We start from the raw sequence: 21,483 nt of genomic DNA on the forward strand, positions 1-21,483 counted from the left end.
AGTCATACGTCTCGATGAGAAAATATGAGGAACGTAAACTTATATGTGAAAGATGACTCAGGAATCGTTTCGTCCATCTTCCATTCTCATTTTCAATTTTATGCTGCAAAATACTCAACCTGGTGAGAAGATTAAAAAAAAAATAAAATGTATGATTACTGCAGCTTATTGTCTCAGCTACAACATACTTAAGTTTCAGAGGAAATCAAAATCAAGTGAGGTAAAGGTGCTCGAGCGTTATCGAGTCAATGCATGGATAAAAAACAAAAATCCCCTTTCATAGACATAACGGACAATCTTCGCTGATTTCGATATCTCGCCTTTAACCATACCTTCTAGCATGATGACGTCATCAAATTAGAAAATAACGATATGGACTGGAAAGTTGTTCAATGTATAACATATTCATCGTACGTTGTCAGTTTGCTATTGACATGACGATCAATCACATGAACATGAGGCAGCTATTAGTACCTGTATGAAATTATTATAGGCATGGTTATCAAATTCCCCTAAAATTTCCTTATAATTGCTTTATTTTTACACACAGTTAAGCTATCCCTTTAAACTCGTCACAGTTTAATTAGAATCATTAACATCATACATTAGTACCATATTCAGTTCCATAGCTGATCACGTTTGCTAATTAATTAAGATTAATTGTCTAGAATGTGTCATATGGCCAACCTGTATACACACGTACACACACACACAATGCTAAATGTATGTATCAAACCTCTGTAATACAACTTTGAACTAACTGTAGGAATTATCGCTGTACTTATCATCTATACTTTTTATCACTATCTGAAACTCCACAAAAACCACTAATTGACAAATAATCATCAATACAGAAGACTGACTTAAAGGAACAATTCAAATACCTTTTTTACAATGTATAGCTTGTTCCATGTATAAATCAGCACAAAGTAACCACGACTACATTGTGTTACTGAATTGATATGAACAAATTTCATTTTATTACAATATTTTAAATCAGTTTGAAAAGCCCAGCCTGCAAAATTTTGCAGCAGTCGAAGTAATGCAGTCTCCAACGCAAAACAAAGGGATACTATGTGAGTGTGTGCGTATAGTTGTGTCTACATGCGAACGTGATTTCTACATGGACGAAGGTGTAGTACTCCATTGAAGAAAAAACAAATTAAAAAAATAATTATTTTCTTTCGTGCTCTTGTGAGGTTCGAACCCGTACGTGTGCAACCTCACGTTTCTGAGACGACGCCTCTAACCACTCAGCCATACGTCTCGACGAGAAAATTAGAGGAACGTAGATTTATGTACGTGAAAGATGAATCAGGAATCGTTTCGTCCACATTCCATTCTCATTTTCAGTTTTAAATTGCAAAATTGTCAACCTCATGAGGAGATTTCAAAGAATAAAATGCATGATTACTGCAGCTTATTGTCACAGCTACAACATACTTAAGTTTCAGAGGAAATGAAGCAAAATCAGCTGAGATAAAGGTGCTTAAACGTTGTTAAGTCAATGCATGGTTTAAAAAAAACTCACCTCCCATAGACAATACACGTAAACTTGTCCGATTTTGCGTCTTTACCTTTAATCACAATTTAAGGTATGATGACGTCATCAAATATCAAAAGCATGATATGGACTTAAAAGGCAAATGTTCAAAGTACAACATATCTGAATTTGGGATAATATTGAGCTTAAACAACAGAGATACGAGTAAATGAATGACAGAAACAGTACCTCAACAAAATTAATTCCACTTTTTTGATTTCAGATGATGATATGATGACGTCATGAGTTTTCCTGGCAATATTGGTACTTGAAACGTTATTTCCAATTCATATGCTTTTGTAATATGCAATAGAAATATAGGGTCAATGGACGATTTAAAGAGCTATGCCGAAATAAACAAAGACATGTTTTTTCACTATATTTGCAGAAAGACGCGCGCGCGGAATTTCAACTTTGACGCCAGTGCATTTCTTTGTTATAGGTCAACATCGATCGGAAATCAATGGATATTGTTACTCAAAGTATCAGGAATCCAAATCAGTCAAAAAAAAATGCATTTTCATGTTGCTTACGCCCTCTGCGCGCGAAATTGTGCGGACGGACGCGCACGCGAGAAAATGTTTGAAACGCTTAAAATTGTCTGAAACTTCGAGATTTCCCATTGGGAAGTCGTTTTGAGCCTTTTAAAATTTTGACGCGCGCAAACGCGCGCGTAATGAAGACCTGGGTAACTAGCGTTAAAAAGTAAGATAGAGCGTGACCTGAACTTTATGTCCACCGAAAATGATACAGAAATGATATCCAGTTATGAAGTTTTGATCGATCATGTGACAAGGTCCGAAAATCACAAAATGGCGCCTAGATGACGTCATAGATATGTTACTGTCATGAAAACCTTATTGTGGCTAGATTTTGTCATGAGACATGTTGACTGAAAATGTCATGTTATTCCGTAATGTCATTGTTGAGATATTGACGACACAAAATGTGGCAGAAAGAAAGAAGAATAAAAAAAAAGAGAAATTTTGGCAATCACAATAGGTGATACGCTGATAGCGTATCACCTAAAAAATTGCAACAGCCTAGCATTCAAAGAAAGTTACTAAGCATCATTATAATGTGACAGTAAGTTTTCTTGCACAGCACCTTGTACTAAAGTAGCTAGGCCTGCAATCCTTTGAATTGCAAATTGTGAATTCAAGTGTTTTTTTTTCTTATTGGTAAAAAACCCCCAAAACATTATGTTTTTGGTAAAACAAAAGAAATAAGAAGACAAAATAGTGGGCGCATGCACCCCCCCCCCCCCCACACACACACACACCTTTAATTTTGTAAAGGTGCCTCGTTACGGAATTCCTGGATCTGCCCCTAGCAATGTTTAACAATGTTACAAGTTTAATATATTATAAACAAAGATTTTTATCAAAATCTTTAAAAAGGGACATGATAGATTCTAAATACAAATGAAAGTGTCTCTTGTTAATTGTCTCATGAAGCAAGGCAAACGCAAGAATGATTTACGACGTTTTGGTCAAGAAATCTGCTGGCCTTGGTCTGGCAAACTTCTTTTACTGCATTGGAATTGTGCATGCAGCATTGGCAATTGGACAAGGACGAGGCGGTATATGGACAAAAAAAAAGAAAAGAAAAGAAAAGGAAAAATCAGGGTTGGCTCCAGCTCTTGCATGCAATAAGTTAGCTCTTTAAAATGTAACATGTTAATCATCAGCATCCCCCCCTTTTTTTTTTAAATCATCATCTGTGATGTCATTAATGTAAACAACATGGTTCATTTCCCCTTTAAACATCAATGGTCTTTGTAATAATTCTAAGATTTCCGCCACGTTCAATCACTGTGCACAGCCACAACAATGCACAGTACTACTTGTTTGTTCTTACAATATAACGTTACAGTTTTGTATTGTAATAATATCAAATAATTCCAAGTTACAATTCATAGTCTGAGATATAGTATTATCTACGTACTACTCTATCTCTTCTCTCATCAAATTACCTTCACATGGTTGTCTACGGCCGCGCATGCCGCGGCTTTCTTTGCTTGGTCAACGAGGCTCATCTTGTTTTCGTGCTGGCCAACTCCGTTCGTAGATGCCATTGTTCGGCACAGGTTTTCCGCTGCTGCAGCCAAGCAAGCATTCCTAATACAATTCTTTGCAGGGTTCGCCAACATTATTTTGACCGAATTCCAGTGGATTTAAACAATTAACGCGGAAGTGGCACAACGCGGGAAGGCTGCGTCCGGGTAAGAGAGAGAAATAAAATAATTTGCCTCTTCCGCTATCGCGATTGTTGGGCTCATCGTCAGCGGACGAAGATGTTCGGTCTCCACCGGTCTTCTGCCAATCTGATATTTTGTCACTAACTTAAGCGAACTGCCCATGTGCGCCGCCGGGGAAACCGCGAGTGAAGTGTACACCATACGTGCTTGCATCATGCTTCTCTCTACCTAGCTCTGCGCTGCGAGATGCATGCTGTACGTTCGAGCTGGAGCTAGCTACTTGTGTAAACTTCAACTTGCTTCTTGGGAATCTAGAAGAGCCAACTGGAATTGTACACTGATAATGACAGATTCCGTGTCTGCAGCTCTTCAGAGCTGCCAAAATCGGGTAGATTCTGGTATGAAAGCACTGCTGACGGATTTAGATAATACTGTGCTTCGAAAACTGCAGGTAATCACGATTGATTGGCTATTACTGGCTGGAGAGTAGTGGAGTATCAGCACAATAGTCCCATACGTTAACTCCTGTGTGGTGCAGCTACTATACGCATGTAATGTAATCTAGATTCTAATCGTCCGCTACTTTTAAGTTAATATTACCAAAACTTGCATTTAATAAACTAGATGATTGATTTCACTAATGAGTGTACATGTCTTCATTATATTTACTTTTTTCTTGTTTGCTTTAACGTTTAACGCAACGCCTGTTGTGTTCATAAAAAGTGTAATTAATTTAAATTTAAATTGTGATCACGGTGATGTCAATGACAATAGAATGTTCAGGTGGGGAAAATGGATGTGGTTGCAAGCCAAATGAGCTGAGATGAGGCGTAGGCCTAAACTGTAGATCTAATCTGAATATTCTGATGTGCGTTTTCTGCTGTAAAGTTTAAATGCCTTAATTGAGACCTGAATAATTGATAAAATGATACACTGTAGGCCTAGGGCTAGGCTATATTGTGATATTGTGCTTCAATTGTTGGAATGCAGGAATGAATCCATGACAGCAGATATGCCTAATTTTCTATTTGTAAGTTTTATTTAAAATGAAAAGTCATCAACAAATGCAAAATAGGCTAATTTTCTGCTTTATCATCATGATTACTATGTTCAAATCTTGCTATAAATCCTAATTTCACAGACCAAATGTAATGTTGTATGACAGTAGCCTTTGTGTAAGCTTGTACCAATGTAGACAGAAAGATCCGTCTGTCCGGAGGGCTCTTTTTATATTTTGCCATTAACGCTGTCTTCCGTAGACAGACAGAAGGTTGCAGTACCCATTGCTGTGTGGATGTTCTTAACCACTGTCTCTATGGAAAATTGGGTGAGGTGCCTCACCCTTCTCGATTGCGTCTAATTCACGGCCCTAGGTCGGCAAATTTAAGCTTGTATAGTGAAATTAGCTTTTTAAGAATACATTACACTCACCAGATTAATGAATAATCCAACATTTTAGTAGAATTTTCAACGTAAAACACAGCCTGTCGCGTTGTCACGTTCAAACTGCAGAAACATACACTATGAATCTATTAGCCAATCACATGCGAGGTAGTTTCTACGTGTTTGTTTTACTAAAACACGTACCTCGCATGTGATTGGCTTACAGATTCAAAATGGCGACTTACAGCTTGCGAACGGCGATGTTGCGGTATCGATAAAATTTCTGCGTTATAACCGAGTTTATGTGAGTATTTCGATTGCACAATTGAAAAATTTATCCCAAATATTGCTGCATAATGTGTCATGTCATGTCAAACTTGTTTGAATGTAAAAAAGCTGTCTGAAATTTGGTTTATCGTAACGTTTGATCTGTGCGCGACTGCTCCACACAGGAGCCGCAATCATTGACTTCGGTCTGTATACGGAGGGGATCCGAGAAGCCAGACGCAGTCTCCGCGGAACATTCCCCGACGGACAGATACAGACCGATCTTTCGGTCAAGTACCAATGTTGCACCAGACTCCAGAGTTATGTTGACATGCATATATTACCATCAATATTCAGAGGGATGAAGCAGACTGCCAACAACTAACAAGATAATGTCCAAAGTTGCGAGGAAGTTCGTTGACACAAAAATGATAAAAATAACTTCAGGGAGCCCTTTCGTATATTCCGCCTGCCCTATCTAAGTGACACTTAAATTTAAATCTTTTCGTCTTACGTGATTAATGCGATCCTTCAGTTTGTTTCTGGCCTGTGTCACAAGTTGTAAGTTTTGCTGATTCGTTTTGCAGAAGGAGATGTATTTGTGCAGCGCCAGATGCTGTGACCAAGCGTCAGGTGACCGACAGAGCTGTATCCAGAGGTGTCAGGTACCTGCCCAGCAGACTGAGGAGTATGTGCAGAAAGAACTCACTGAATTTTTGGTAAGAAATGATGTAGTGATGGTAAATGCAGGTAGATGAAAAAAGTTCCCCATCCAGGTATTCCAATAGCGTAAACACTGTTAAAAGTAGAGGAAATACGGTCAACTATGCATAAGTTGATCTTGACGAGACACAGGAAAATGCATCGACTTAGTGTATTCAGGGAGGTGAGAGGAAAAGGAGTGGGCACTGGATTAGTGTCTTTTGAACCATCCTCGGAGCCGCACTCCCCAAGAGACCACTCCACTAACTAGATTACTGCCGCTTGGCCGCACAGTGCACATGCGCAATCCTTGTCAACAGGCTGGTGGGTCTCACCCCTCCCTGGCCAGAACCTGGATTACTCCACGTGGTACTGGTGGGTGGCGTATACTGGTGCATTACCCATTGCTGTGCCTGCAAACAACACTGGTGCATTGTGATGTGCAGTGAACTGGTTGCATTGTCACATTTTGAATTTTGCAGCTAGTATTCAAGGTATTATAATTTATGTGCATTTACATGTCCATGTACTATAAGATTTCTTGGGAACAAATGTACTTTGCATGCTATTATGGTGAAATAACTTTTACATGAAATGGAAACAAATTAACACAGACTTAAAAACATTTAATAATAATGATTAGCAGCACCAATAATAATATACTGATTGTAAGAATATGAAGGAAACATGAACAGCTGAGTAGTGGAACACAGGCCCTAATAGTTGTACCCATTCAGCTTTCAAATAAGAATAAAACAAAAACAGAGAGACAGACAAAAAAAGCGCCATGGTGAATATCTTATCAGGCATACAGTGATACAGGACATGTGAGATAGTTCAGCTCTCACTGAACTCTCACATGTTTTCACCATACACCAGGCAAGGAGGCAAGTTATTTCACCAAGATTAGGTCCTATAGTAGTCTCCATCATGACCACTCTGTTGTAGATTCGAGCCCTCCTACCTCAATATATCCCCAGCATACAACAAAAAAACATTCAAATAGTGTTTTCATCCCCTGGAGAACTAAAATTGCTCACAAAAATATGTTAGTGGGACCAGAAAAAAACATGTCTTGGCGGATGTACGCAAGTTTCCCAAAAAATATGACAAGAGAACCAACAAGAGCGAACAATGAAGTGCTACATCAGACTAAAGAAAAACCCCCAACATCTTCTGATCTACAGGTGAATTTCGTCAGCGTGCACTAGTCAGGATTTACACTTGACATTGCGTCGTAATTTGATTAAGACTAGAACAAAACAATGGCTATTGTTAAACAGTTACATTGTCAAAACTCAACTTCTTCTAGGCCGATTTTCAAAATTTTTGTATCTATCGAGAGCTGAATTCTTAGACTAGCAGGTCCCAAGAGTATATGCCGTGTGAGCCTGCATAAAGAATGTAAAACCCTCATACACGTCCTTGTGAACACACACAAGTCAACTGGCCTGTCCATACTCCTAACGATAGAGGGCCAAATCACCGCGGCCCCGAGGATCGAACATCAAACAGCAGTGATAACGATCAGACTGACCTCGTTACGTAAGAGGTCGTTTACTTGTTCGTTGGGGCACTGATCCCTTGTAATCCTGTGTTGAGTGATAGGGAAAACCCTCAGGGCAGAGTGCCCACTCCTTTTTGTCTCACCTCCCTGGTGTATTCGACTTCTGCGTGTACAGAAGACTACCTGTACCATATAACACATGCAAGGCTATGAATGAAAATTGGGACATGCACTGAGTTGATGGTATTTGTGTATATGATTTATAAAGCCAAATACAATGTATCCATTTTCCCCTTTGGTTCTTTCCTTCAGGGAGGAAGACTGTCATAAAGAAATTGATGTTTCACAGTAGAGCAAAATGATCCCTGATCAGTGAATTTTTTTTACAAAATTTGTCAAAAGAAGAAAATTAAGACGAGACCCTTTCAGTGTCAAAGAACATAGGGAATGTGCCCCTAGGAACTTTTCAACTTGGTTTCAAGACTCTCTTCTTACCTTCTTGTTTGCCTTTGGTGATTTTATTGTAATGTAATGTCAGTACAGTTAAACTCGCATAAGTCGATCTTCTCGGGACTGAGCAAAACACATCGACTTAGGCGAGTTTCGACTTGTGCGTAAGTCGAAAAAAAATCGACTTAACAACAGTCACACCACACGTACATTATGTATAATGTACATGTATGTTGTCTACTCTGGAGCCGAGAGCTGGAGAGGTGTGCCGCAGCACGGGTCGCCCGGCAGGGCCGCGGCTAACTTTGCATGGACAGTGCATTAGCATTGGCACAGGTCCGATTACTTTACACCCTTGTTAAACCTTGGGGAAGTGAATATGAACGATATTTGAGCAGTGATTGATTCCAGTTTACCATACCGTGGCTTGAAATGCGTGTAGAGGTGTACTTCTGATTTACCCGTGCCCGTAACTTTCCCCCTACTTTCCGCTTTGAAAACTCAGCAGCTTCATCCATCCACTGCACAGCGCAGACTGCAAACATACACAGACTATACACAGCTCAGTCGCTGTACGCACAATATTATACACAGCCCAGTCGCTGTACGTACGTAGCGCTAGCGCCACAGGGCTGTGCCAGCGGACCTCCAAACACGAAGAGAGTTGAACAATCGCATGCGATCGCTTTGAATTTTGATACTTTAGATCATTTTTTGTCACCTGTCTGGTCGGGCTAGTTCTTATGTAAACAAAAACAGTAATTTATTGCACAATAAAATCTTATTCGACTTAGGCACAGTGAATTCAATGGTTTTTCCGTGAAAGTGTTCTTGGAATTTCATCGACTTAGGCGAGTATTCGACTTACAAAATTCGACTTGTGAGTGAATTATTACACGTAAGTCAATGGGGAAAAATCGGGACTTTTTAAAATCATCGACTTGCGCGATTATTCGACATATGCGATGTCGACTTAGGCGAGTTTAACTGTAGTTCAACATGTACTCAAAGGATGTACTTTTATACTGACATGACTAAAAATAATAGAACAAGATTACATGAATACTGGTATGCAGTTTTTCCAAGCAAAGTGAACATCTTTGGATAAACTTAAGTGTCATACAGTGTACATGTACTAAAACACACAAGTAAAATGAAATTCTTGAGACTGAGGCAACATTTGGGTTCCTTTCCAATTGTATTCTATGTGACTAACAGACACAAGCCAAAAATACTTTTCTTATATTTGTTTCACTTTGCTATTAGAAAAATGAGCTGCTCTGTTTCTTTGGTTTTTAAGAAATAAGTCCAAAACTATTCTCTTTTGAATAGGTGCATGCAGCTAAGACTCCTTTATTATGTACTGAGAGCAAATCAACACTATAATTTAAGATCAATCATGTCACCTTACCAGCTTGTACCAGTAAGCTTTATACCTTTTGTTGTGTGCGATGCCTAGAATAATGACTGTACATGTATGTCAAAGATTTAATCCAAGAAATCTCAAGGACGTAAAATGTGTAGATTTTAAATGAATATCAAGTAAGATATGCTTTTGGCTGTGGCATTTGCGAGTTCTGTTTGTTTGGCTGGTTTGTAGGATCGTCTCCAGCGCTGCACCATGCAATGCCAGGATGACGCCAAGGACAGGATCCGAGACAAGATGTCCGACTCGGAGGAGCAGCGAGTGAGACGGGATCTAGAGGGCTGTCTCATCAAATGTGGTGACAAACACGTAGCGATGTTTCCCACCCTCAGCAAGAGACTGACGGATCATGTCAATAAATTTTTATGAAGGCCCCAAATGATTTTTTCGAAGTGTGTGCAAACGGTGTCAGGTATATAGACATAGAAATCAGCCAACAGCCAAATTTGCTAGTACACAATGGCCCCGAAGATAATGGAGAAGTTACATAATATTTGCCGTTGTGTGAAAGTCAGTGCTTTGCTAGAATGATGCCCTAATGAGGTGGTTTTGATTTTTAAGATGATTTGTTTTATATTTTTAAAAAAATTTAAGTGTGAATTCTTCCTCTGTGAAATAGCACATTCTTACATGCTAGTTTTGAAAGAAGACTAGATGTATAGCCAGCCAGCTTTCTGCAGATTGTTTGGGAAGAGAATTTGCCAATGTGCGATATTGCTAGATGGAGGATGAATAAGTATGATTATGACTGAGTTGGAGTCCAGCTCTTGGTATGATATTGGATTACATTAGTGTACAATGTATTGAATGTAAAGGGGTTTAGGATTACTGTGTTCTGTCACGGTAAGGATTCCATGCAAACTCTATTATTTTAGGAGATCCAATTTTTTATGTGCTTGAAAGAGTTTATCATGTGAATGACCCCTCAAATTTTAGATTCACTGTGAGGAGAAGTTATGTGTGAACTTGACTTGTTGATCAAAATATACAATGAAGGCAGAGTTGAATATATCTACTAGTCAGAAAGTACAGTGTTTGACAAATTTTCAAATTTCATATTTACAAAGCCAGTATTCATTAAGAGTATCAGGTGGCAGCTGTTGTCACATTTCAAAATGTAATATAGATGTCAAAAATCTCTGTCCTACATATGTACAATGTTATACATGGTCATTGAAATGCTTTAAATTTTTTTCTAAAAACTAAGTTTTTCAGGGAAATATAGTGTGTCTCCAGGTATGGCATGTGCAATGTGAGATTACATATTGTTGCCAGAATAATTCATGAATGTCTGGAGTCCTGCAGATATGTGCATAAATGGTGAAGTGTCTTCACATGACATGATGCGTATCTGATGATGTGAAGTGAGATTTCTAAAGTGATTTTAAGTTCCTTGCAACTTTGAGATGAACTTCTTGACGTACTGAACCCTTCAATTGCCAAGCTCCCATCGTGAAGTTTGATGCAAAGATTAATACAGTAAATCTTGAGTAAGTTGACGTGAATGGTGACCTAATGCAGAAGTCAACAAGCTAAAAGGACTGGAAAAAAACTTTCAGGACACTTTTTCTTTTCATCGCATCAACTTGCATGATTGGTTGATCTACACAAGGTTTACTTTATATGCTGTATAAGTGGAAATTTTTTAGGTGTTGAAATTTTTTCGTGCATTTCGCGCAACCAGAAACCACCACGAAAATGAAAGCATGTGAATATTTTTGCTTGCCATATGTTCCTGTGCATGATGTCTTGATTCCGCGGAACAGCCAAGCGCGAAAAATTAGTCGCGCGAAAATATCCACTTTTACAGTACTACAAAGTGAACTGAGCTGAGATCCTAATAATGGGTAAAGTGACAACACCTCACTTTCTCACTCATTATTACTTTTGTTACATCACAATATAAAGCACAAACATGGATGAATATAATAATTTGAGTGTTACAATGTACATGTTTATTTCATTTGTATATACAAACAATAATAAACTGTACAAGAATATTGTCAATATAATGACTGGCATTTGATCACACATGTTTTACATTCTGTTTTTTCATCCAAATTTCTTTTTTATTACAGTGGGTACATTGTAATTGTCCTGGCAATTCAAACATGATCATTTAGTGTAATGTAAAGCATACAAAGAAGAGCTGTCATAAACTACACATATGCAAATGAATTTTTATTACCATAGACAAGATTGTTGTGCATCTGTATTCACAAAAGAGCTGGAGCACTTTTTTGTATGTGTGTGTGTGTATCTGTGTCGCTGATCTGCGAGTAGAAAAGTATGACATTGAAAACAAAATGACATTATCATGCAAATTTTGTGCAGATAGCTGAGACAATCAAATAGAAATCAACTGATGTTTGGTGGGCTGAAGGCAACAGCTCACTTGTAAGAACTTAGATGCTTTATTGTTTTTTTTTTTACACTGGAATACCTCGAGCTGCAAACCAAATACAGGGACCTCCCATTATAACAAAACGGTTTCAACAAAACTGCACTGCTACAAAGTAAAAATTCTGGTCCCAGAATTATTATCATTGAAATTTACAGTACATGGTGCGACATTCACTTCGTTATATTGAAATTTAAATACAGCAAAAGAAAACTGCTGGTCTCAGGTACTTTGTTATGATGGGGGTCCCCTGTAGTATTTCTACAAACTTATGAGGTGGATGGAGGGAGAGATACTTGTATACAGGTGCGACTCCCGTTGTAACGAAGTCTCTGCGAAAAGCACTTTTCTTTCATTATAATGAATTGTTATAATTGTTGAACAATAAAGTATATAAAAATAATAGATGATTTGAGGACCTGAAATTTTACTTTGTTGTAATGAGATTTTTGTTACACATGTATTCGGGCTTGCTATAACTTGAGTGCACTGTAGTGCATACCTGCCCAAAATTTTAGTTGAATACAGTCAAAGATGGGGAGGAATTCACAGTTTTACCAACATCACTTCATCTCTGGGCTAACAAGTGTCAAGCACTATGCATTTCTACATTCTCTCTTGCAAGAAATACATGTAATGCTTTGTCTCTCGAGGAATACTCTCCCAAGTAACTATCAAAAAGACTATATAAGGTAGATAGAAGCTGTTTGACAGAATGGTGCCACTTCTGTCTGGCTGCACTACCTGTCCACATCCAGCAAAATTTAGCTGGTGAATATGAACACTTCTCTTTTGGGGATGCTAACACCTCCCTGGATACACAATGCATGCACAGACATCGAAATTTAGCAAATTAATGAGGCATACCAAGGCCCTCAAGCCCTTGTCTGCACCCTTTAAAAAGAAACTGGATTTAGGAAGATCCAACAGGTGGAAATTGCAATTGGATGTCACATGTGCTGTATATCAACGACGGTCAAAAATGCATTATTCTCAACTTATCCTAGAAATCTGTTGCTGTAACTTTTGACCTCGGGAATGCAATTTCCAAAACTGGGAAAGAGGGAGAGAGGGAAAGGTAACTTGAATATGAGAGAATCTTAAATGTCTTAGAGTTGCACACTTAGAAACTTATGATATGCATGTTTTTGTCGTATTTATTTCTGGCCAGGAACTACCATACAAAGAAAGTCTTGCCAAGCCCTGCTGACATTGTGTTTTCCTTGATTTACATTTGTCAGTGCAAAGGTGTCAAAACTCCCCCCCCCCCCCCCCCCCAATGAAAGAAAAAATTGGCACAATAAAGTCTTAGAGCTGCACAGTAGAATTGTTGTCCCTTTAATCAGAAGGTTGTGGATTCAAATTACTGTCACTTCTCTCACAATGGTTTTCTGGCACGACATTCATATTCTCCATCAGTGTAAGAGACAGTGTGGTTTCAGTAGGCAAGGAGTGTTCTTTGGAAGAGAAAAACTCTTGATCAGTATTCGTCTTGAAAACCTCTTGATAAAGTCATTAATTTTAATTATCTATTCTTGAGAATTTAACAATGCAATCATACACTCCAATGTCAATACAGTTGTATTTCTATATGCACGAGACACTTGCTTAAATGTCTGTTTACAATGAAAGTACAATTGTACATCTGATGTGTGACGATACATTTGTCCTGATAGCCTAATGGAATGTTGTTTTTTTTCTTCCCACAGTGAAATACATTGTACATGTAGTTGTCATACATACATGGCAACTGAACCATCTGAAGGTAAAATCTTGGAATATTTTAGAAGAATCTTTATATATTAAACTGCACAAAAATGTTTTTTTTTTCCTTCGTCAAAAGTTGTTAAAGAGGTCATCGAAGAAAAAAAGAATCTTCTGGGTCTAAAAAACATGGCACAAAATGGAACAACCAAAACATAAAAAATAGAATAGAATATTTATCATAGTATCGTCAATCAAAGTAGAAATAGTGGCATGAAATTTTCTTTTGCACCGACTGACAATGATATAGTTGCCATAAGAAAAAACAGGAAAAATGGCAAATGATAGCCATCCTATATAGGACTGGTATTATCATACTTCCAGTTTCCTATATTTTTTATTTTCATTTATTTATTATTTTTTAATATATATTTAACCTTGCTTAAGTCAAATAATCACCTTAGTCGAAGGTCTTTCTCAGTCCTCTTCTCTTCATATTCTATTGATTTTAATGCACATAAGTCAAATTTCTCCTAAGTTGAAGCTATTTCTTCAGTCCAAATAAATTTGACTTAGGCAAGGTTGACTGTACCTCCAGTCTCAACACATAACATTTATGACATATAAAAATATTTCTATACTGCTTTACACATGCAACACACACTCTAAGGCATGCAAATCTTAACTATAACATACACACATTTCATGTTTGGTACAATAGTGTATATTGCACATATTTCAAATTAAACATATTTTATCATAAATATGTCCTTGTTTAAGTAGAAAAGCAGGGAGACGATGTTACGTGAGGTGAACGCAACAAACAATAAATAATGAATACACAAATAAAATATCTAACACAATCTGCCTATATCTGGCTGCTAGCAGTTAGAAAGATAAATCACACCTCATTGTTTAGTCATAAATTACCATGGTAACTCATCTGATTACAGCAAAGGCATTCGCCTCTTGACACCTGGACTATTAGAGTCATCCATATGTATGAGAAGCATTGATGATAAGGTATGAATATGCATGAGCATTGTTGAGGCAATGGTGGTATTCACACTCAAAGATCCCTATTTAAAAACAAAGAGGAACTACAGATTACATACTTTGTGATTATTTGTCAGAATTTCAGCCAACTACAAGAGAGGAACATAATCACATTCTTTGATATTTTAAGAATGCCTCATCTTGAGAAGAATGTGGGATAAATCAAATCATATCGTTATCTCCAGGTGGTGCTATCATTATAGGAACTACCTGTAAGCAGTGCAAATGCATGTAGACTTGTATTGACTCATCATACCTTGATCATCCCATATGTGGCCAAAAGAATATCTAAATAGTGCCATGTATCTTAAGATAATATTTCTATTATTTTTCTTTAGATTACTTAGATATGCCCACAAATAAAAAAGAAAAACATACAAGCAAAACAAAACACACCTTCCAAACCAAGATTTTGCCTGTGACGTCATCTGTCAATCAATGCTAAAGTCCTCTGATTAACAAAGTACACTGGAATGCACCTTCCCATACACTGAGCATACCTTGCATGTTTTCCTGAATTGTCTTTTGTTAATCATATTAGTAACTAAATAACATTATTATGATATACTGTATATGGCACATGTTTAGATATTCATATGGCCACATACATGTTAAGTGATGTTAAGGGTATTGTGAATCAATACAAGTCTATATGCATTGGCATTACATACACCTGTAGTTCCTTGAAATGTACTGGAAGCACAAAACAAAACACACACACAAAAAAAAAATGAAGAGCAACACCAAAGCATACATAGGAGCAAAAGTGGTGACACATATCTCACTTGAAAAGTTCACCACAGTCTGATATTAATTTTGGGGAAAACCTTTCAAATTCCTCTAGCACAATGTAGACTGCATAGATCTTTAAAAAAGTATGGATATATGTTTGGTTGGTAAGAGAACTGAAAATGTTCTGCAAATTCTCAAAATTTTGTCTGAAATCCTTTATGTCTCTTTCAGTTGCCTAAAAAAGGTGACTGTAATTGTGGTAGATGTTTTAGCACCTGATTTGATTTCTAGGACCCTATTTCTGCTCACAACACACTTCAGAATGAATCTCTACAACTCTCTAGCAAGTGCTCTGAGAATACAAATATTGGGTGACTTAAAATAAACCTACTGGAAAAAAAAAAGCAGGAATATGCGACTTAGTGAGCTGGCATTGCTTATTGCATTGAGATCAGCCTAATACTAACAATCTAACAATCATTACCAAACAGTCGTTTACCTGCAATTTATGTAGAGAAAGGAGTTTCGTATGGTATTCTTTTAGCAAAGGGAAACTTTACAGCAACATACCAACAGACAAAGAGAACTCCTTAGAGAAATTGCTGCTTAATGTTCAATTACTTCTAACAGTTTTCACGGTAAGAGTTATAGTGTTATTTACTTCTTGTGGGAACTAGAAAGGAAAAGGTAAGTCATTTAGACAGGACATACACACTGAAGCTGACAGTTGTTGTTTTGGGTTTTTTTTGCCACTGAATAGAACAGTTTGTAACATCTGGTTAGCATTAAGATGTGTCCCACAAATGTGTCTGCAATTCATTATTGAACCTTGTACTCTAAAGAAGGGTTTGGGTAATGTATCAGTACACAAACCATGGTTCAAGGTACTATCTAGTGTCTAATATGCGGGACTGATGAGTGATATGATATTCAACTATTTGATGCGGACATTACTCAAATGAGGTGTATCTTGTGTTTTACACAATTACTGCCAATCTATTGTTAGCAAGATGCGTGGCTACTTCAACAAAAGTATGGAACTTAAATTTCTTATTGGCCGATGAGTTGTATCCCATAATATATATTTTAAAAAAAAGGTTGTTACTTCATATCCTTGATCTCTTTCAAAAGAAACCTTGGGCATACTGTGTATGGCTATAACCATCTTGAAGCAATACACACACAGTGTAATAGCTGCAGTCACACCAGCAAAACATCTCAAAGTTAAGTTCTAAAAGTTTGGCCTGTCTGAATACACATCCCAAAAACTTTCAAAACTTTTCGCAAAACTTTCCACTAAAAGTAGGGAAATTTCCTGAACTCTCGCAAATCTTCTGGAAGTTTGTGCAGGCTGAAAGCATGCAACTCAAACATTGTGAGGTTTGTAATGTGACCAGTCCACTTCCTGTTTGTAGAGCCTCTGAATTGCGCACTCATTGGGAGTTACGCGCGTGCATTGATTACATAACAATCATCAGCTTTCAAATGGTGCATGATTTCTTCTTTGTTGTGCATGCACACCAGTGACCCAAACTTTGAGAGCTCTATTATCGACAACTGAAATTCCAACAAGTTTGGCCGCAAGAGAGAATAATAGAGCAAACTTTGCGAAGTGTTCTAAAAGTTAAATTTCTTAAAGTTTTGCCAGTGTGACTGCAGCTTGTTTCCTCGCTCTGTCTGAAAGAGGCGCAAGCTAGACGGCTTCCGTCATGATCTCTTCAAGCTTTCTGAGTCGCTGACCAAGGGATTTCTGGTCATAGGCTGGGCTGCTCCGTTGGAGGAGGTTGATGATGTTACGGTACTCCAGCTCCTTGAAGGCTGCTCCCTGCTCAACTATGCTGTTTAGGATATCCTGGAGCGGGAGACATTGAGAAAAAAATGACAGCTAGACACCAGGTGTCACAACTTACAGTCATTACAAATCTTCTTCTGAAATGGGACCCCAATGTTTAGGCTTGAGGCTTAGCATACACTAGTCTTCTTTTGTTGTTAAGTTCCTTCTCTATATTCCTTTTTTGTGTGTGTGTGCTTATGATGGTCCCACTTATAGCGAGTGCAAAAACTGTATTTTCCATGGTAGCTGCTGCAGTGTTTAAAGCCAAAATATAGTTCTCAGAAGGGCTCAAAATTCATCTTCCAACATTTGAAATTTACTTGCAATACATCAAAAGGATCTATGAAGGAACTTGTCTGGCTGACGCGATTTGCCAGGATAATATGTTGTCTTGGAGTATTTTGAGGTCAAAAATGTAAAAAGATTTTGAACGCATGCATACCACTTTTATTCCAGAAACACTCTCTCCCATTCAATAGTTGGCAGGTAAAACGTCACGTGACAATTGATCGCATCTCAGCAATCATACTTTCCAACAAGCTCCATATAATTCACTCTAACTAAGAAGATCAGTGAGTACCGCCAGGTTGCTCAATTTGTAGATTATCCATAATTGCTCATTAACAAAAAAAAAAAATAAAAATCATGTGTTAACCACAATCAAGTATGCTCTCAGACTGTCATACTTCTGGCAAACCGTTTTGGCTAATATTTCACATTTTTGTTATTACTCAACTGAAATGGTATCATTTTAGCATTATTTCAGACCTTTCTCCTGCATATGTATACATTTCAAAGCACAAAAATTGACAGTTCTGCAGGCATATGAGAACTTTGTTTTCATTTTAAAAAGTTACTTTGATAACTGCAATCACTGCAATTTGTAATAACTGAAACAAGCCATACAAGGTACTGTACTGCCGCCTTTCAAACAACAGGTATGAGGGACATGTTCTGTGGGCACACTCACATCTGTGTTCTTGTACATGAGCTCATAGTATTGTCGGGCGTGGTCCAAGTCTGTCTCCCTTGACATGGTGATGTTTGTCAGATTCTGCTGGAGGATGAAGATGTTCCGGCACCTGGAGAGAATCAGGAAACAAAAGCTGAACATTAATCTGATGATCAGCCATTAAGGCCACACAGTAGCAAGACCAAATCACTGGACAAATTGAATGAGAAAATCTGTCAATAAAAGCTGCACTTCCATGACATGTTCAGCTTGGTTTCACTCATAAACAGAATAAAATTCAGCACTACAAATGGGCAGTGTTTCATCTAATTTGACATAAAATATAATATTCATGGATCTTAAAGTTATGTGGATTTTCATGAATGAAAAATTAATCACAACTACATATACATATATTAGAAAAGGTGATGACATTACTGGGTTACAAGTCATACATAATGACCTACATATAAATATTTACTAAGTTTCCAGCTTTTAAACAAAATCAACACGAAATGTTGTACCCTTTGCATCAAATTACTGTCGTGATATTGTGATGTCATGGCATGATATTGTGATGTCATTGTATGATATTGTGATGTCATGGTATGATATTGCAGTAACTAAATGATTGGTGGTACCATAGCAATTGATTGATACTCCTAGCTACCACAGCCAACCAGCCTATTATGTGCTAGAATTCAACTCATTATTAAAGCAGTTCCTAAAATAGCAAATTATTAATACAACTCCAGTCTTTCATGAATGCAGATTATGATCTAACTTAAATCCAATTGGGAAGGGATTCACACAACATTGTCTTGGTTGCATCAAAGAGCAACGTTGAAAAGAGAAATTAACAGTATTGCAGGCATGCAAGGAACCACATTAAACGGAAATATCCGTCTTGCCACTCACATTTTCTTGATTCCATTTTCGTTGATTCTCTTGATGTACTGTGAGCTATTGATGAGTAGATACGATACAAGATGGCCCAGGCCCTCAAAGACGTACCTAAGAAATCAAGAGTAAATGACATACACATCATAATTTGACAGAATAGAAACACACATAAGATTGAAAACAAGTCCTTAAAAGCTAACATTTCCCACTTTCATGTTAAGGTGTGACTTTCCTTCCACAGTAAACTCTGCCTCTCAACTACACTCTGCCAAGCTATGAAAGACAAGTATTGATAGAGCCTACCAGGTACCCAGTAGGAAACAAAATGCTTTGGTGATTGGACTTAGCATTTGTGTATCACAAAATGGCAGTCTGCATGGCTGCCAACCTTGTAAACAACTGTGCAGTATTCTGAGGGCCGAAAAGGCATATTTTTTTTGGCAGAAAGAGAGTGTTTTTTTACCCTTTCTGCAGTAGACATGTGTAGTATTACGACAGTTTAGGGAAAACTGTATTTTCCACGAAATGTGCAGTTATTTTTTGGAAAAAAGTATGAAATGCTGAAAAAAAAAAAGTAGCAGTTGGCATCTCCACGTCTGGTTAAAATGCTCACCAGGAAATGGAGTGAGTGTACTGCCGACACATGGGTTTGACTCTGACAATCTGGTTACCGGTATGTTGCAAAAACACTTTGAGCACTACTGATCAGCTGTAAAGGCAACATGAAAAGACGAAAGACGTTCTAGCTGTTATTTCATATAAATAGTCTTTTAACATCACATTGACATCCACTGATCATGGTAACCCACGGCAACTCACTTGAACTTGGCTGGATGCAGACTAGTATGGAGCGCCTCCTCTAAGCTGGTGAGGTCTTTGCTCAGCTTGATGACATTGGGGTCAGGGTCCACGCTGTCTACACTGGTGAAGAAACTTGACTGAGGGATATGAAGAAGATCAGACATGGCAGGTAATTACCTTCATGTGGAATTCATTATGGTTTAGCTACAACAGCCGCATTCATGCTTGAATGCTGAACAGAGCTCACACTAGACTCTTAAGTGCCGCTTGAAGATCTATCATAGTTTCAATTTGCCATTATAGACAGTTGACTTTCAGAGAAATTGCATACATCTGTTCTGTACAGTTTACTTCTAACACATTCCCACATGATCTGCATTATATAAACAAAGAAAATGAACCACAAATTCACAAACTTGCTGAGGACTACCAAACTAATAATAACCAACAAAGATACTGGCATTCATGTCAAGTGCCATCAAGTTTCATTTTTTAATCCAAATGAAAGATATGATGGATAATTTGCTCACTGAAGGTCTACTTATGAAGCAATATCCATTTCATCAGCTTACTTACAAACATGACAAAGAATGCCTTCTTCTCTCAACCCACTCATGGTAAGAAAGTGAAGTTTGGTATTTTCTTTTTGGTGAAAATCTCAAAACTATTCACAAGTAGTGTAAAATGACAAACGACAGGAAGAACTTCTCAGCATTCTTTGAAATTTTGATCTGCTATTTCCAAGAAAGAATATGGAAAAAAAAAATGCTGTCAGGAGGAAATGGTTTGCTCTGTGACAATCTGGATGGAAATTGGAATACTAATTTTTGTCGGAAAGATGAATTCACTCATTACCATGGACAATCTGGCAAAAAAATATTAAATAAAATTAATTCCTTAAACAGTGAAATATATCATAACCCTGATCGATGGTATGACAGGAAGAGAAGAGAAAAGCCTTGGTTACACCTAGCTGGAACTCACATGCTTGGTGACCGGCATGAGGAAGAAGAAACAGTGTAGTCGCACTTCTAGATGGAGGACCAAGAGACAGGTGTCAGCCAGGTCCTGGAACTCTTTGGCTAGACTGATGAGGGACTGGAGAAGACTCATGTCTACCGGTGGGATTTCCTGCAAGGGGTGCAAGGCAGCAACTATCTTTGGATTTGTGTTCATGCTGCAGGGTGCTACACAACTCTATTTTACCACTTGCCCGATCAGGCAAGCAGATTTTGACATTTGCTGCAAAACACTTGCCTGAATATCAATCTTACTTGCCCAAAAAGAAAGTCCAAAACGTAAGGAAATAATATAGAAAATTATGTGTAAGTCAAGGGCTTAATAAAACACAATCATTTGAATAAACAGCACACATTGATTTGCGCACTTAAAAACAATGAAGTAACAAACTTGGTCCGATCAAGTGTTGCCGTTGCATTGCACTGGGGCTTCTTCATGTAACTGCTGGAAAGTTGCTGAGATATAAAGTGTGTTACATCATTAAAACAGCCATTATCTTTGAGCTTCTGAATGGTTGACTTTGTGGGTAGGTTGGGGGGAATAAGAGAAAAAAAAAGGTGGCTTCAAAACTTTTTGCTTGCCCAATTCGGGCAAGTATTTGT

The 21,483-nt window shown here is 37.8% G+C and overlaps 3 protein-coding genes across 3 annotated transcripts in view; 1 reads left to right on the forward strand and 2 right to left on the reverse strand.

Annotated features, from left to right (window-relative positions):
- LOC139739894 (ribose-5-phosphate isomerase-like) overlaps nt 1-3,726 on the reverse strand; it is a 39,262-nt gene extending 35,536 nt beyond the window's left edge. The window contains exon 1 of the mRNA XM_071650494.1: nt 3,519-3,726. Within this exon, the coding sequence (XP_071506595.1) occupies nt 3,519-3,695 (177 nt within the window). The 5' untranslated portion in view covers nt 3,696-3,726. The remainder of the gene's footprint in view (nt 1-3,518) is intronic.
- Nucleotides 3,727-4,078: 352 nt separating this feature from the next.
- Nucleotides 4,079-9,864, forward strand: LOC139739895 (protein FAM136A-like). The gene is made up of 3 exons (XM_071650496.1): nt 4,079-4,194; nt 5,981-6,112; nt 9,653-9,864. Exons 1-3 carry the CDS (start codon nt 4,087-4,089, stop codon nt 9,845-9,847), a joined length of 435 nt encoding a protein of 144 aa, XP_071506597.1. The 5' UTR covers nt 4,079-4,086; the 3' UTR covers nt 9,848-9,864.
- Nucleotides 9,865-17,064: 7,200 nt separating this feature from the next.
- Nucleotides 17,065-21,483, reverse strand: part of LOC139739896 (exocyst complex component 4-like) — a 54,124-nt gene continuing 49,705 nt past the window's right edge. The window contains exons 19-23 of the mRNA XM_071650497.1: nt 20,846-20,992; nt 19,880-19,998; nt 19,076-19,171; nt 18,176-18,287; nt 17,065-17,223 (exon numbers count right to left, since the gene is read on the reverse strand). Coding sequence (XP_071506598.1) covers nt 17,065-17,223; nt 18,176-18,287; nt 19,076-19,171; nt 19,880-19,998; nt 20,846-20,992 — 633 coding nt within the window. The remainder of the gene's footprint in view (nt 17,224-18,175; nt 18,288-19,075; nt 19,172-19,879; nt 19,999-20,845; nt 20,993-21,483) is intronic.

Source organism: Diadema antillarum, unplaced genomic scaffold (genome assembly GCF_040938485.1).
Source record: "Diadema antillarum isolate AM-2024a unplaced genomic scaffold, OU_Dant_1.0 seq00000821_RagTag, whole genome shotgun sequence".
Lineage (NCBI taxonomy): Eukaryota > Metazoa > Echinodermata > Echinoidea > Diadematoida > Diadematidae > Diadema > Diadema antillarum.